The sequence below is a fragment of the Trachymyrmex septentrionalis genome, unplaced genomic scaffold (assembly GCF_001594115.1).
Source record: "Trachymyrmex septentrionalis isolate Tsep2-gDNA-1 unplaced genomic scaffold, Tsep1.0 scaffold83, whole genome shotgun sequence".
In the NCBI taxonomy this organism is placed as follows: domain Eukaryota; kingdom Metazoa; phylum Arthropoda; class Insecta; order Hymenoptera; family Formicidae; genus Trachymyrmex; species Trachymyrmex septentrionalis.
The window spans coordinates 846,560-865,294 of NW_017306018.1; the positions used below are offsets into that span (position 1 = coordinate 846,560).

An 18,735-nucleotide genomic window follows, 5' to 3' on the forward strand; every position below is an offset into this window, starting at 1 on the left:
GACTATAGTTTTCATGCACTTGATACAAAGGAATTAATTTAAACATAAGTCGTTTGAATTTTATGTTTTATTATTCATTTTCAAATATACAAAAAATTTTTGACAAGAAATAATTAATTTCATATGGCCTATAACAGATGTAGATGCGAACTCTTCGCCGAAGTTCTAAGCTGATGGCAGTTAAAGCACTTTTTGCACCCGTTTGAAAAATACAAAATAATTTCCTATCATTTATGAAATTGCTTTGTCGATAAATAAATAAAATAAGAAAAAGGTTAAAAAATGAGAAAATGGCAGCATTAAAAAAAATTACAATTTTTACCAAAAAATTTCTTTTTAATTATTTGATAAAAAATTTTTCAAATTAATATTTTATTAATCTTACAAGATCATCAACGAAAATATTTGATAAACTTCATGTTACATCGGTATTACTTGATTGATCGAATAGTTTGTGAGTAACTTTTTCCAACAATTTCAATAAGTAAAGTATTTATGTATTTAAGTTTTAAAGTATACACTAGTTTAGCTACAGAAAACAGATTTATAGACGGAGTCGAGTAAAAAGTCTCGCAACGCAAGAAATGGATTGAGGTTCCTTAAAACTTCGTATTTTATTCTGTAACTTCAGAAATATATTTTTTACTGTGCTACTATTGATTAAAGCTAGAGTCGGATTAACACTTGAGATTAACCTAGGCTATGTCTAAGAGCGGCAAGATTAAAGAGGCGGTATTTCTTTGATAAGAATTTCTAAAAAATAGCTGTTTTTGCAAAACGCGAATAATTGAAAAAATTGTCTATCGATCGATAATCACTATAGATTCGAGTCGAGATGCTTCGCAATCTTTGTATCGATTTTGTTCAAAAAGAAATGTGAGAGGGGGCATGCTGGCTTTTTTCGTGCAATCATCGATATATACATAAAATGGAAGAGTAGGTTTGCGGTAAATGTGTTTGCTATCAAAAAATCGCATAAAGTTCTAGTATAATAAATGAAGTATATATAATTTTGTAATTTCTAAGTGTATTATAAAAACATTGTACAACATTATAACAAAACTAAATTGGGATAATCCTCACAGAAAATCCTTTTCTTTTTGTCGTAAACATAGGCTTGGAACATTCCAAAAAAACATTCTAGAGAGTTGAATCGGGGCAGCAACAATTTAAATGCCTAGGGGCGATGAAGAAATTTTGATCTGACCCTGTGATTAAAACAAAAATAAAGTTTATTTTTGTTTTAATCGGGGCCGGATAAGCTCTTTCCTCCCATTTAATATCGATTTCCTTCTTCGTCTCTCTTTTCACATTTTCCCACTTTTTATTCCTTTCCTTTGTTTAAGATTTCTCCTTTGACCGTTTGAAAAGACAAATATCTTATTTTTATATTTTATTGTACTATTTTAGTTAACGAATGCATGTCTCAAGTTTTATATGTAGTTTCTTAAATAATTTTTTGGTTATTAACAAATAATTTCAGGTTAATTTTATAATTAATTCTGTTAATTTTCTTTGTGTTTTATTAGTACAATTATTGTTATTTAAATGTGAATTTTTGTCATTTAATTTAGTTTATATGTAACATGAGCCTTATTTCAATGGCACTAGTAGTTACTTTTACACCATTGTTGAGACGAAGAGACATTGTATATAAAAATACTTGCCGTGTAATTATAATCTGAATGGGCATACATAATTACAATTTGAAATAGGACTCGATTTATGTTAAGTAAGAATCAGCATGCATAAAGGACTCGTTTTGCCCTATAAAAAGATATGCATACGTTTTTTTATTATTATTAAATGCATTTTTGTGTTGTGTAATTATTAATTTACGAGATTTTATGTGATTATAAGATTCGAATTTGACGTTGAAAACTTTGTGGATAAATATATGCTGAAGAAGATCGATGTTTAAGAATGTATTTTTTTTATTATTTGCTGTTATTTCAATTTTGTGCTATAACATATCAATAAATTATATGAAAATTAAATTAACAAATTAATGATTCTTTAGCAATTAACACCCTACGAAGCTTGCAGCACTTTAAGTTTACATAGGAATTATTATTCATTGGAGTCTTGGATATTAATTATTAATTTAAATTATAAATTTTTTAATATCGTTTAAACCATTTACACGAAACTTCTTTAAGTTACTAAAAAATTATTCTAAAATAATTCCAGAGAGCTCCCATATTTTAAAAAATGACAGTTATATTTTGATGTTACAACAGTAACACGAATTAGTATTGAACGAGTGGCGGACGTCCTGCCGCCTGCGCATGTATTGTTCAATATAATATATAATTAATAGTGCCATGATATTACCATAATATTTCCATTTGTTTCGAAGCTTTCGTGCAATGACGTTATTGTTGCTGAGATTGTCACGGAAAAACGACTGTTCCATGAAATAAATTATTCTCTTTGCACGCAGCGTTTGACAAGTATGATCGTGATCAGGCATCAAACAAGTAGTGTAAACGGCGCACAGTTTGAAAAAATAAAAAATGTATTTTAAAAATCACGTAGTAATATTATGAGATATTAAAATATAATCTTGGCACCGTATTTGGCGCTTCTTTTGATTTATTCATAAGGTTCTAATTCAACTTATTATTGATGTTGTAAATATTAATTCCTTTATTTTTTAAAGATAGTTTTTTCAACATTGAAAAAAGACTTTTTTTTAATAAATTTTTTAATTTATTAAAATAATTTTAATTTATTAAAATAATTTTTACCAATTTATTAATAATTCTTACGTTACAATTTCTTATTACTATTAAAAATGTTTTATTTAAAAAGTTTTAATTAGTATTAGTTAATTTTTGTTAAATATTCATCAATATAACCTACAATTCGCTATAGAATAATACAAAGTAATTGATAATTACATTATCAACAATTACATAATTAATAATTAAATGTTATCATATATTTTTTATAAATATAAATATTTTCTTTTTCCATGCAGACTTTTTTAACTTATCAAGCTCTATCTATTTTTTGTTTAGACACTTTTTTATGCTTCTGTTATTGAGAAGTAGCATTAATATAATCTGTTAACAATATTTTATTAAAATAATTTTAATTTGTTCATCTGGATGATATTCAAGTTCAAATAAAACCGTACTATTTGAATAAAAACGTTTTATACAAGTTACTAATATGTAGCAAGACTACCATATTGAGCAAATACGGATTCATTAAAAAATTTACAGACGAACTTATTCCAATAAAATTGTATAAAATATAAAATACTTTCAACAACGTTAGTACATTCTTTGATATTACAAAGAAAATGGATTATTAATTGATTCCTTCTTTCTATATAACTGTCTCTTACATAACTATCAATTAATAATTTTACTCTTTATATATATACATACTAATAATTTGTAATATCTAATGCAATATACTTTGTATATATTAGTCAAATCCTCCCATTACACAGAATGTTGATACAGTTATGTTTAATTATGTATATTTTTAAAATACCCTTTTTAAAATAAAATTAATTACATTCTTTTCTTTACCTTCTTTTTTAAACAGATAAAAATCTCATTTTAGATATTACTGTTTTAACTATTTACATACCTTCCATAATTTTGAAGTATTAGAAGTTTATGTCAAAACAAACTCCAACGAGACGCGTGACAATAAAAATAAGTATAATTCCATAATAGAAACTTCAAAATAAAAGTATATATCATAAATTTTTCTAATGATAAATATTGGAAACTTGGACTCAATAAAAGTTCGAAATAATAGGAGTTGTATAAAATATAAATATTATATATTTTAATTCTCTTCATCTTCAGGCATTTTTCTTAATAACGCTTTATGTACATTAGCCTCTTATTTTCTTTTTCTATTTTGTAGACTATGACTCAACTACATTTGACTCAATGATTTAATAAATTAAGAAATAACTCACTCTTGACGTTTACAAAGTATGATTACAATTTACTTTATATTTGCCTGGTTAACGAGATTGCAAAATTGCATTCTCTCATAAGTTAAGGAAAAAAAGATTATACAAATAATATTATGCTTGTGATTGCACAGTTCGCGATTGCAATTTTCATATTATTTACATATTCAAACCATACAATATATAATCATAATACTTAGGGGAACGTGTATAAAATATGGAATATTTTGACCTTGTTTATGAATTAGCTGAGTACTTTTTTCGTGTAACTATATTGCTTCACTATGTTTTAGTTTTTTTTACACATTTACTAATTGCTTGCAAGGAGCATCTTAGAATATATTAAAGTAAGACAGTGTTTCTTTCATGAGTTCATAATATATAGATATACTCACAAAGTGATCTCACAAAGTATCTATATATGGCTTAGCTTTATGTTGAAGTAATTCTTAAAAGGGTTCTATAAATTATTTCCGCAAATGTTTTCAACAAACATAACAAATAGTTTCTGACTACAAATGCTCCAAATATAAATATTATGTAATATAAGATAGTGTAGTCATTTTCAACCAAAGACGAATAGAATCTTCACAAGTCCATGTCCATAACCTTGCTTTAAGAGCTCCTAAGCCGAAAAGCCGTAAGAAATTGACCAATCACAGTCGATTATTTTTCTCATATTCGACTGTGATTGGTCAATTTCTCAAGGCTTTACGGCTTATGGCCTTTTAAAGCAAGGTTGTGGATCTAGACTAAGGGATTACATTTGGATTTATCATCGCGGCGAAAATAACAAATCTATAAACATCCGTTTGCAGTGAATAATTTTCATTTTTTATAAATTTCAAACAATCAAGGAATTTATTTAAAAAGATAATAATTACGCTGACAGTTGAGAACGTCTATCTTTGATATACGTCGTCCTTTGACCGTACAATTCAAAAGATTGGGATTATCGAAATTAACACGAATTTTATGATGACATAATAAAATTGGTGGTAGTATATACATATATAAAACATAAATTTTATCTCCTAGCTGTTCACTATCTAAAGCTGTTACTCTCAACATTTTTTCCCACAGACGCGAATAGGTAATCAGAAAAAAAGAATTAAAGTAAAAACAAATTATCCACGTACCTATTAGCCCATTATGTGTATAATACTCCAATAAGTAGAGAAATCCAGAATTCCCGTTGTCATTATTAAAATCGATCGACGATCTTCGTACCAGCCTATGGGACTGTCGTCGTGAATAGTAGCGAGGATATCGAGTAATAGTAGCAAGAATAGCAGCCTTCGTTCAAAAAGTTGACCGCTCCGAACAGTTTTGCAACAACGCTCCACGGCTGAAATTCTTCTATTTCGTTAGCCGTTCGCGTTACTCGCGTCTGCTCTTATCTAATCGATTGTATCAATTTCGACGTTTTAGAGGACGGCCTTGAAGGGTGCGGAGTGATCGAAGTCACACTCTTTTTAGGCTTTCGAAGGCTTGTCACTTCTTTTCGTACAACGAAGTTTTCACTTCTCGTCTGACGCAGTTGCATCCTTCCTTCGCTTGTTACACAGGGTGGTGGGACTTTACATTAAAAATGGAAAGGGCAAGTTGGTGTGTTGATATAGGCGGTGAGTAACCAGGGTGATGAGTAAAGGAAGAGAGACAGCACGAGGATGAGCGGAGAGAAAGGAAAGATCTTACGAGAGAAGAAAAATAAACACGAGCACTCGCGATTCACAACGAGACAGGACACAACACTATCAGATCAACTGAACGTTCGCCGTGTTACTAAATATAGGGAGAGGGACTTTTACCACTGAGTTGTGGATCCACCTCGCGCGGCGCAAGCGCTGCGCCGCGCCGTCAAACTGTGTTGTCCTGTCCAGAAAGGATTGACTCATGGTAACGCCCTAGTAGAAAATTTGCTTTTATGCACGCTTTACGCGTTATGCAATCTTTACATAAAAAGATCCGCTTTCAGATCTTTTCGAATTTTTCAAAAGCGAATGGGAGAATGTGAAGAAAATTACAAGAGTTCGATTTCGAAAGATTTGTCTGTAAGACAATGTTTTTAGATATATTCGCGATCCATTAAAAATCTCCCTTTTGTAATGTGACAGATATATACTTTCAATATTGGGAAGCGCGCAATATCTAAGTAGACGTAAATTTACAATACCTTCCTTCTTTAATATGTATATAGGACTGCATTTTTTTTGCTGTTATGTCTAAATTTTTTTATTTAAACGTTGAATCTCTTTTGTTTGTAACGGGAAATTGTTATGACAGTGGTAAACGAGAAAAATATTACAAGAGTAAAGAATATCGGTTTCTAGACGAAGAAAAAGAGTGCAATTATTTATAAAGAACTAGGAGAAACTGCGTCTCTTTTTAACTTTTCCAACTATTCTTCTTCTTTTTTTTTTCTAGCATTTATTCATCTTCGCGAACGGGAGAAATGAAATAGCAGGTGTCCGTAAACGGAGTGACACATTTCTGCAGCTTTTGCATTATATTTTCTCCAAATTAAACTGACAGCCTTAAGAGTAATCAGTAATTCCAAAGTAAGTCGAATGCCCGTATTCATAGTCGAGCCTCATATTTAAGGCTTCCTTAAATTTATCTTCAGATACACTCTACGAATTATTTTATTGGCTACTGAGCATCTAAAGATAAATTTAAGGAAGCCTTAAATATAAGGTCTGACTATGAATACGGACATTAATGTTCTTGGCTGATGTAGTCATCCAGTCATTGTGAATTGTGACGTCAGAAGCGCGAAATGACATGTTACATAACTTTTATTACGATATGATTGGTGACTACTTAGGGCCCTTAAAATATCACGCTATAAAGAAATGACAAATTAACCCATCAAAAATCGAATGCTTTCAAAATAGAAATCTTCAACTTGCCCGTTCTTGTGACGCAGTATCTTATATACTAAAAGACAAATTACTTCGCGACGATGGCGATGCTTGACTCGACAAACTATGACAGATTACTCCGTCGGCAGATTTTCGATTATCCGAGTGGAAGAAAGCTACGGATACTAGCAGAGTAAATCTCTTAAAAATTGCTTTTTAAATTCCTCGCAGCTTGAAGAAGAGAATCTTTTCCCATTTCATAAGGCATAAGAGAGTATTCATCAATAGATTTTATCAGAAAATCGAGAACGAGTTTTCTCAGGCCTTCTTTCACATAAAGGTACCATTGTTGCTAAAGAATATATTCCAAAGTTGCTTAAAATAGTCTCTGATTTATTTCTACATTATCCTTCGTGTGACAGAGATCGAGAATCTCGATTACCAGAGACTCTCATTTATTGATGCGCTAATAATGAACAGTGCGGAAACTATAATTTATGCTGCAATTTTAGAAAGAATCGTAAAACTAATAATTTCACGTAAGATTCATAAGAACTTATGATTGGAACAAATATTCTATGTATATTATAACGTACAGCTCATAAATATATCTTCTCATAAATTTAGCTAACAAGAAACTGTGAAGTTATGGTTCATGAATTTATCAAAAATTATCAACATTATTGTTATTATTATACATATACATATGTAATGAAAGCATTAACGTATTACATTATAAAGTTACTCGTATATATTTTCAAAATAAAGTACAATGACTCTTATCAAAAATGTGCCAAACAAAGGTTGTATGAGTAGAAGTTGTACATATAAACATTAAAGAATTATCAAAAAACCAATAATTTACAAAATAAAAATAATTTTACGAAACATTTTATACTTTATAATTTGATATATTTTTACATAAAATATAAAATATCTTGTAAATTATTCCTTTTTTTTATAATCATATATTATTATGCATTTAGTATATTATATATATACATAATGTATTTTTCATATATATAATGTATTTTTATATATGTATATACCAAAATGAAATAAATCATATAAAAACAATACTTATAGCTGTTTTTTAAAAAAGTTTTAAATTGTACATTACAAATTGCATAATTTTATAAAAAAACAAGCAAATGATTACAACATATTATATAACTTAAATGTAGATATGATATTACATGAGCATCAAGAATGTTACATTAAAATTATATGTAACAATAAATATCATGTATTGATACAGCTCTATATCAGAAACTTTAAACATTTTATATACTAAAATATATATTAATAATATATTAATAATACATTACTACAATGTAATATAAACGTCTTTTTACATATTTCTATACGTATATATAAAATATATAAAAAATAAGATACAATAGTAATTAAAAATTGACTCTATGAATAAAAAATACATGAAAAGAATGCAACATGTATGTAACATTCAATTTTGAACTAATCGTGAACAATCTGCAGGACCGTGTCTGGAGAGACATTATTAAAGCTATTTGTGTTATTTTAATTATATGATATATTCATCTAAAACAAAGATAGAATGGCACAAAAAACATTAATAGCATTTTCTCGAATGCATCCCTAATGGCTAGAAATCTAATTGGATAAATTTAACGTATCTATATATATAAGTATATATGTTATACGTATTAGTCGTATAACGTTTAATTAAATTACTTAATTAAAGATAAACAGCTATGTTCATGTTATGCATTTTGATGTAGGCATACTGGCTGCATTCGAAAACATCGCTCGGATGCCTCCGATGCAGCTACTGCATACTGCGATGAGCGATGAACGACGAGCGATATTCAATAAAAGCTCTGCTTTTTCGTTTAAGCCCATTTTATATTAGATGCAGGCCGATAGCAAGTTTGTTGCGACAGCCAATCTGAAACTTACATTTTAAAATCAACACTTCATATTGGCTGTCGCAACAAACTTGCGATCAGCTTGCAACTAATGTAGAACCGACTTTATGCACTATGTAAAGCCCATTCTACAATTGCGTAAGCGTTGTTAAAAATGGTTGTTATAAGAATTGACTAATCACAGTCGAATATTTTTGTTATATTCAACTGCGATTGGTTAATTCTTACAACTATACCATTTACAATTATACTACGCAATTGTAGAATGGGCTTAAGTCTGTGCTGCAGCCTTTATTTTTAAAATCATCTCACACATAGACTGCGTTCTGCAGAGAAAACAGCTTTATAACTGTTGTAAAATTCTTTAATATGATTGGTCTTGCCCTTAATTTCTCATTGGATCTATATGTATAAATCAATTATATTTAAGAATTTTACAACAGCTGCAAAGCTACTTCTTCTGCTAAATGCAGCTATTATATGCATTTTAGATTTATAAGAAAATCAAAATCAAGAACATAGGGGGACTGAATATCGGTTGAATATAAGGATTTTTGAAACTTATAACTGTTTTTGGTAGAGTCGTAAGTTAATGCATAAAGGTTTATTTTAACTGGAGGTTTTCAATTTAGGATGCGCTCCATTTAACATTTGCAACTTTTGTGAGCATTGTATTGAATTTTACAGTTGCAAAGTTGCTTGCAACTGTTGTAAAATGCTCTGGACACCGATTATTATTAAAACCGACATCCTTATGGAAGTTCGCGTCCTTGTGAATATTGAAGTGATTAAGAGTTAAAAATTGATAATATTGTACTTATTTATGATTTATTAGTTTAGTAGACGTATTTATACATTTAGGACTCGATAATACTCGATTTTTCTTTAAAATTGTGATTTTAGTGTTATCGTCAAAGTTTGATTATTAACAGAGATGATAACTGCAGAGAAAAAATTGTAATTTTTTTACAATATATAGGATATTAACTTTACAAGTATATTTATTTATGGAATATTTATATAATAAAAAATCATGAATTTAATAATATATGAACCAAATATTTATGTCAATAATAGCAAATTTATATCAATTGTCGATAATGTTAGCGTTCTTTAATTACCTCCGGGCCCTTGGGGCTCTTTTTATACCGCCGAAAATTTGCCCAAGGTTAACGATCTTTAATAGTATCTCATCGGTGCTCTGGGTATTGATCATGTAACGTTTTCTCTAGGGCCGAAATGAGAAAAGTGAAAATTTTTAAATACATATGTATATATACATATCACACGTACAATACACAAGAATTTTACTTTTCATATATCCGCCCTAGAAAAGAAGTTACATGATTGATCCTGTATTAAATGCAACCATAATCTTAAGATGGCGCTTCGATTGATAGTCATGAAACAAGCATATACTTGAGGAAAATCTCGGGAGGAGACACAAGAGAGTCTCAAATCTCAAAATGTTTATGCACTTCATGCTTGATGTTGCATGTGCAGATCACGGATGTACTTTCCTATATCTGTGGTGTAGATAGTTTTATTTGACAGTTCTTATTTGACACATCTTGACATTATTTATAAAGCCATCTTATATGTATAGACTTAAGATTTTCTTATTAATTATAAATTCAGTCGTTTAAGATTGTCTTATTTAACATATATGCTGTTAAATAAGTTTCGTGAAGCATGATCAAAGATGATTTAAGCAGAAGTGAATATAAGGTTAGTAACAAATTTGTATGTTTCAGAATTTTTCTTCAGAAAAATTTGGAAAAATTTATAGATCTAAAATAGCCAAAAAGCGATATAAGTAAAAATTGTGAGTTTACAAAATCAGTAAATTCAGGTGTCTGCCTCTGGCGTCTTTGCTCCATAACTTTAACAATAGAATCAATAAGAATCTTAATTACCTCGACTTCTTATCCTCTCGTATAATACAATGTAGGGGGACTGAATATCGGTTGAATATAAGGATTTTTGAAACTTATAATTATTTTTGGTAGAGTCGTAAGTTAATGCATAAAGGTTTATCTTAACTGGAGGTTTTCAATTTAGGATGCGCTTCATTTAACATTTGCAACTTTTGTGAGCATTATTTTATCCTTGTGATTAAATGTTAAACAAAGATGAAATGATGCATGCACATTACATGAGATTATATTTATTACATTTATACTGATTGTATTATATTATTTTATCATAGGCTCACAGTAGTTAAACTTCTGCTGATCTATCGATCCATTGTAAATAATGATGCTGACGCTTTATGATCATTATCAGCAAGTTATGGAAAAAATGGAAATAATCAAAAGAAAAAACTTATGTAAACCATAAGAAATACATTACACAATGAAAGAATTGAACTCAAGATCAAGAGACTGGAATGGATGAACCATTATTGCCAGATGACTGAGAAATATGATTAACAGAAGATAGGGTTTGATATTTTATGGATCACAATACTTAAACAATAATTTCAGGATTCAAGACTTAGTACATCCAAAAGGTTAGTGTCAATTGCTTCAAGCTTATCTAACATGCATAGGCCACATTCCGATATATTCTGCTAATACTGAAGATCTATGATGTATGTAATTATGCAGTGTATATTAGAATATAGCTACAGTAAAATAAAAAAAATGTTAGCACTACAAATTTTATCTTCCTTATGCAACCTGAAAGATGTATGTATATCACGTTCCAAAGGCATACAAAAGTTTTTATTTCAATGAAAACTTCAATTCTGATTCTTTTACTAGCTGACTAATCCTATCTAATCATACTAAAATTAGTGTTAGTTAACAGACATTAAAGATTTCTTACCAAATAATGAATGGAAGTTTTTGTACTAAATGATTATATATAATATTTAAAGGAGAAAAGAGACTGAATTATGGAAGTATATCTGGGTATGATATATATAATTAATAAGAAATTTATTAGTAAAGAGATGTGTAATTCGTATAATACATATAATCATATATCCAATGTGTAATTCGTATAATACATATAATCATATTTCCATTTTGTATGAAAAGCTATAATAGCTTATACATTAGTACTCATTCTCAGTCGTTATGGAAAAGTTAAATAATTCTGATTTTTATAAATAATGGTTTTCCTTATTAAGCTACGAAGTTTTAAATCTGATATATTGCCTATTTGAGTATGCTAATAAAAGCAATTACAATTTACAAATAAATCCAGCATTATACGTCAATCCTGATCATTTACAGTATTTTAAGTTTAGAGAAAGATTTATTGCAATGATATGTTTTTATTTTATAGATAAGAGGATTTATATATCAGATTTTTTGTACTATATTACACGATAATCTACTTTTTAAGTTTTTTCAAGTTCTTTATCACTACCGATTTATATATAATAGATTTTTAATACTGTTTTATAAACGCATGTTGAATAAAAAATTAATGAAGGATACAGAATACATTGTTTCGAAATTTTACAAATCTCTTATATAAAAGAAAATGACATTGACGAATGTGTCCTAAAATTATATATATAACGTAGATTTTAAGAGTCTGGATCAAATCGTACAACACAGAGAGGTGATAAAATTAAAGCAGATGAAGACAATAAGGAAGACTACATTATGTACATTTCTTTGTAACAAAAATGATTGTAATATAGAAAGTCATAAAAAGAAAGAAAATTATACACGTGTGCTTATATCGCTGCATAGATAGAAAAGTGCAAAAGTAGAGAAATTAGTATTTTTGAAATGAAAGAAAATTCGAAATAAAAGGAAATCAACTCTATCGAATAATATATTTTAGTGAAAAAACTACATACATATATGTATATAAAAATATAAGAATCTTATTACAGTTGCAAAACTGCTTTTTCTGCTGAACGCAGCCCATGTTACAACAAAAATGTGATTAGACCATTCAAGGTTTTAATCCTTTGAAATTATTCAGTGTGCCAACTGACTATGGGAAAATACTTATTTATATTATTAGAGATTGATCACTAGAGTCTACGTGCTGGATTACGCGATGAAATATAATTCAAGTTTTTTTTTCTGTGCTAAAGATGGCTAGAATTTAGCCAAAACATAACATGAAAATAAAATTTTTTAGACATTAAGGTCTGTTAATTATTTAAGTGCAACACTTATACCGATTCCTAATTGCCCTTTAAAAATTTACTTTTTTATTTGATTATTTGCAAAATGTAATTTATTTTAAACTAATCTGATAGGAACATATTGAAAATGGCATTAAAAATAACAATTTCGTTAAAATCTGATCTTTAATTGCAATTTTCAATATTTTTCTATCAGTTTAACTTGAAATTAGGATTAGGTTTGCAAATGATTCAGCATTGGTCTTGTCTTTAATTCCTTATCTAAATGTATAAATCAATCATATTAAACAATTTTACAACAGTTGCAAAGCTTTTCTGCTAAACGCAGTCGATTATTCGATTTTCTCACAACATCTCGTTTTTGACTGTCTTCAAACTTCAGCTAAATCTAGAATTTTTGGCAGATTATTATACGTGGAGAGAAAAATTTTTAATCCGTCATTTCTTTTGATGTTGACAAAATATTATAATATTTATGTTATATATTTATTTGAAATTTCTTAATCAGGACATTCACGAAGATAATCATGTACCTGATATATCGCTTTTTTACTAGCATAATTTTTGCGATGATAAATGCGACTATTGTGTTATATATGTGTCAACGCGTAGGTTATAACTATTTTTAAATATTATTTTATTCCAACATTAACATTCCAACATATACATGAGAATATTATCCTATATAGAACAGAAGCTTACAGCAACGTTACTGCAACGTTTGCAATATTGCTAAAACGTTGTAATGCTGCTGCAATATTATTGAAATGATCTGTGCTGATTTATAGACAATAATAGTAAATTTATATTATACTCATTTGTTTATTAGCTTCAGACCCTGTGTACATTGTAATATAAAATTTGAAGATATCCGTTAAAATTATTTAATTCTATCATCTGAGATCAGATATACATAACAATTTAATAATACATATGTTGGAAAAATAATCAAAATTTTAGAAAAAAGTTAATTGTTTAGTATGAATTAGTTATTAAAGTGCTCTTGAATTAAAAAAAATTGTTTAACATGGTTCCAATAAAATTAGATCTGAAGAGATTAAAAAATATTGGCCAGTATATCTAAATATTGAAGGCAAATAACACACACATTTCATATTATACTTTAATTATTATTTACTTAACAAGTATTCGATTGCGCAATATATAATGTGTAACATTTCAGTTTTTCCGAGTGATGAGAGCGCATTATCAAATTATGGCCGAAGCTGAGAGATTTAATTCAATTGTAATATATATTTTACACAAAAGCAAATAATATATTAAATTTTTTTTAATTTACGAAATATATGCAATTAACTAAAATTTTCATTGGAAGAGAATTAAAATCAGTTACAAAAATCAATAATAAATAATATATTGCTACTCAATAGATTTCTGAGTCACGTGCAAGTCTCAATTACATTAGCTCGAAGATATCTGAAGGAATGGATCAGGTATTTTAAAGAAATCATCTTAACAGTTAAATAATGATACAACGTATTTTAATGTTTATTAATTTTTTAAAGCTATTAATAAAATTAATAAAATTACTTGCATAGATGAAGGAAGATATTGCCAAAGAATTATTCATTACCGATTATTTAACGAAACTTAATTCGAGAGTAGGCCTGTTACTTCAACGTTATTCCGAATTGGAAGAAGGATTGATTGAGGTATAATTGTAATATCAAAAAGAAAAATGTGACGACTAAGCTTTTATATTTAATTTTAAAAGTACAAAAAGCTTTAATATGGTTTAATAAATTTGGAATAGTATCTCGCGATAAAATAATGCAAAACAAAACAGATTTAAACATTTTTTTTTGAAATATTTAAAAAAATTTTTTTTATTAATCATTGTAGTTTAGCTCTACTTTGATATAAAATATGATATTATTAAATGCATTAATTTTTTTTTATGCTAGAATTATCTCTTTTGAGAAGTGCATGTGCGCACGCAAGACATTAATAAATTCGGATCCATATTTTATTCACGTTTAAAAATCATACATTTAAATTTCCTCTTTATTTGTGATGCAATTAAAAGCATTGTTATCTTATCATCCATAATCAGCTAGTAAGAATGAATCATAATATGAAGAGTGTGCGGATTGAAACTCCAATTGACATCAACGAGGAAGTCAAGTGCATCCTTACGGCGGCAAAAAAAAATCAATCGCAGCAGCAGCAACAGTCGGATCATCCGCGAATACTGACGAAGTTGCGGACATCAACAAACATTTCTACAGGAGCGAAGGATCCTCAGCCGCATAATTTCATCACGAGTTTGAAGTTCCTTACGTCGCAATCATATGATACCGATATCTCAAACGTAACATTTGAGAGACAAGAAAGACGTGCGCCTGCATATCCGGAAGTTCAGCTATTGAACGACCCAAGACCAGTTGATACAAAACCCATTGGTTTTCGACCATCCTGGAAGTGCGAAACTTAAAATAACTATCAGATAAACATGTTTTTCATCTCTTTTGATCTCTTCTTTTTCTAATAATTGTTATTGTTTATAAAAGTACAGAAAAAATTGTGATTGTGGAATAAGATAAATGAATACAACACTTTTGTGTTTGCCAAGTATTTCTGTTTACCACAAAGATATTCAACTTTGTAAAAAAATACTGCAATCATATGAAAAAATTAATTATTTCAAAAAATTTACATACGAATGTGTTTATAAAAGTAGGTGTGTGTATGTATGTGTGGAGAAATGATAAAATGGTAGAAAAAGACTGCAAATGCTGTATTCTCAGAAAATAAATGTTTATTAAAATGTTTATTAAAATAAACTATATATTATCATACCATATTATAAAAACAATTTATAAAATAAAAAAATTTTTATTTCTTCTATTTTAAAACAAATATCACTAAAGAAATTTTTTTTTTACATTTTCATAGTCATATGTCATTTGCAACCTTTTTATGTTAGTCTCCAATTAGCCAGCAGTTTATTATCGTTCTTTTTATTTATTTATACATTTTTGCAGAATGACAGTATACAGTAGAGAGAACAAATTACGTTTTATCCGATCAAAGTTTGACAAAATGACAAAAGTTTAAGTCATTTCTAAATTACAAAGAGGGAAGAAATATCTTCGCCGTGTCATGCTTTGGACATAAAAGATATTTAAGTATATTTGCCCAACAGAAAGTTCTACTAAAGAGAAGTGACACATTATAATAATTCCTATTATTCATCTCCTATTATTTCTGTTCTTAAGATTCAATCGCATTGAGTATTTATTTTTGCACCATATATTTCTGAAAGTCAAACAATGAGTTGAATTAATATATACAACTAATTACACATTAACAATATATACACGCCGTTTATATTTAGATATCAATTAGCTATTTTTTATGATGCAGAATATTTCGAAAAATCATTGAAGGCGGGAGTAAGAGCTTCTTTCGAATAAAATTTAATTATTTTATTTAAGAGTATTATATTTAAAACTAAATAACTAATTATTCTTTATACATTCTAGATGTTCTTATGCAAAAAATTTTTCGTAAGTTTAATTAAATAAAAATAATTTCTCAATTTTGTTTAATTTATACGAGGATGAACTAACAAATATCCAGCTTCAGCTACAAATTCTATTCTTATTGTACAAATTTTTTATATAGATATTTATTAGTTGCAAGTATCTAATTTTTACTATTAAAAAAAATTTTGAGAATATATTATAGTTAAATATAATTTCTGTAAAAAAATTGACTCTAAATTTAATTAAAACTTAATAATTGAAACACGCGAAAATCTATTTCAGAATTTAATTCATCATTTATAATTTTCTAATAATTAAATACTTACATGAAATGATTTTATAATTTTATCAATGTCTTGCAAATAAAACTACTTCCACTTTCTTCTTAGTTCATCCTCTATCATTTGGAATTGAAAGTATACAATTAGTAATTTTGTGCATATCGAAAAAAAAGATCATATTCAACTATTTGGAAAAAATGTACTACAATTTTGCTTGAAAAATAATCTCACGATTGTACGTGTATGCGCGCGTTTCGTAATGTAATATATAAGTTTAGTATAATAAGTTCAGTTTTAAATTTGTATCCGTTAGAGAACAGCAATGATAAAGGGATGATTTTAATTTCATTAATGTCAAATATCTTCTGAAGTTTCGCATAGATTACATTTTTTTTTAATAGAGCAAGTGTATACAGTTTGCATTCTGCGATGTTTCTCAATGAGCTCATTTTCGCCTCCCTTTTTCGCTCTTTCTTATCCTTCATCTCGTTACCCTCTCTCTTTTATTCTGCGTCAATTAACGTCGCTGCCTATCTGCCAGATAATTGTTGAGCCTTTTTACAAATCCGCCCCAACCAGCTCGATCGATCTCATCGAAGTTTCGCTTAAAGAGGCTGTCGAATGCAGTATCGATCTCGTCGATGTTTCTCTTTGAGAAACGATCGAATACCGATCGGTCGATCTCGTCGAAATTGCCAGGCCGTACATTCATCACGCTGGGTCGCCTGCAATAATGGATATACTGTAACGAATATGTAAGAGTATCTCTTTTAATCTCGAATATTTTATTTGAAAACGGAATGTTATATAAATAAATGATGTTTGTTTTAAAAACGCAATAAATTTTAGAGAGGTTCAGAACTTGGACCGATGGAAAAAAGATATAATTTAAATGAAATTTTATATTCATTGTTTTTAAATTTATTTTTTAAGTTAAAACAATATTAGCTTTTACTTTTTTTTTTAGTTTTCACGAAATGTTTACAAAATCGAATTTTTTATCTATAAATGTGCTTGTGAATCATACTGTTGTGAGTCATACTAATAAATGATACTACTATAACAAATATACAATATAATATAATCCTTTTTTCTGACGAAAATTATTCGTCGAGAAAGAAGGAGTTTTTGATGAAACTAGTCAGACACGATGCAGAACGTATGAATGCTTATAAGTCAGACTAGTTAGAAGCGCAATTTAATAGCAACAAACATTCTTTTTTCCTTTCTTTTTTTTAATAAACTCGAATAAACGTAACTGAATATCCATTGCGTGATACCTTTCACATTCGACATTTATAAAAGCAATGGCAATTGAAGCAAAAAGGGACGACAGACTAATGCTCATATCACACTAATGATTGGAGATTGCGTTTACGTCTCTTGATCAATCAGAAAGAAACAGTAGCTTCTTATTAACATTCTATTTTACAAAATCTATTATTTTTTTAAAATATCATTTAAAAATAATTTTACTAAGTAATCCCGAGTCGAAATTTTAGTCTTACTTTGAACCTTTTTCAATCTCAATTAAATCTTATAAACCTGTTTTGATACTTGTACAATCAAATAGGGCCTCTTTTAATATTACTTAATCTACAGCTTCTATTTAGAAAAGTTCTTTTAAACCTAAAAATAGGAAATCTTGCAATAACTGTCATTTACAGGCTCAACGTAGGAGCTCTATTCATTAGAGTAGAACCTAAATCTCTAGTCTACATATGTCATCTTTAGAGTCTGCATACGTCCTAAATTAAGATTTAAAGTAGGAGAAAAATTTTGACTCGGGATTGCAGTTAACTATTGTACATGATCAAACTCTGAAAAGCAGATGTAGACAACAATAATATTATTCAACAACAAAAATGCACGAAAATGAGGATAAATCATTTTCTGTAATTCTTTGAACGTTATGATTTTCTTTATCAAATTTTCTATCATTTCACAATGTTCAAAAATATGCAAAAGAGGACTTTTAATTTACTTTAACACAATGTAACTACAATATGTGACATGTTAGAAAAGTTTCATTGCAATTAAAATTGTTAAAATTATAGTTAAAAAATATTTATGATTAATATAAAATGCACCAAAGATGTTTATATATATATATA

At 28.3% G+C, this 18,735-nt stretch overlaps 3 protein-coding genes across 3 annotated transcripts in view; 1 reads left to right on the top strand and 2 right to left on the bottom strand.

Annotated features, from left to right (window-relative positions):
* Positions 1-5,717, bottom strand: part of LOC108755125 (5-hydroxytryptamine receptor 1-like) — a 43,862-nt gene extending 38,145 nt beyond the window's left edge. The window contains exon 1 of the mRNA XM_018497952.1: positions 5,083-5,717. The gene's annotated coding sequence lies outside the window, so the exon portion shown is untranslated. The remainder of the gene's footprint in view (positions 1-5,082) is intronic.
* A 7,571-nt stretch (positions 5,718-13,288) lies between these two features.
* LOC108755026 lies at positions 13,289-15,324 on the top strand. The gene is made up of 5 exons (XM_018497733.1): positions 13,289-13,439; positions 14,015-14,077; positions 14,223-14,285; positions 14,391-14,504; positions 14,906-15,324. Exons 1-5 carry the CDS (start codon positions 13,359-13,361, stop codon positions 15,284-15,286), a joined length of 702 nt encoding a protein of 233 aa, XP_018353235.1. The 5' UTR covers positions 13,289-13,358; the 3' UTR covers positions 15,287-15,324.
* A 1,547-nt stretch (positions 15,325-16,871) lies between these two features.
* LOC108754989 (orcokinin peptides type A-like) overlaps positions 16,872-18,735 on the bottom strand; it is a 19,958-nt gene continuing 18,094 nt past the window's right edge. The window contains exon 4 of the mRNA XM_018497687.1: positions 16,872-17,346. Coding sequence (XP_018353189.1) covers positions 17,139-17,346 — 208 coding nt within the window. The 3' untranslated portion in view covers positions 16,872-17,138. The remainder of the gene's footprint in view (positions 17,347-18,735) is intronic.

Coding starts and splice junctions, on each gene's coding strand:
- LOC108755026 (XM_018497733.1), top strand. CDS start 13,359: ATGTACCTGATATATCGCTTTTTTACTAGCATAATTTTTGCGATGATA. Junction 13,440..14,014: donor TGTTATATATGTGTCAACGC/GTAGGTTATAAC, acceptor GTAACATTTCAG/TTTTTCCGAGTGATGAGAGC. Junction 14,078..14,222: donor CTGAGAGATTTAATTCAATT/GTAATATATATT, acceptor GCTACTCAATAG/ATTTCTGAGTCACGTGCAAG.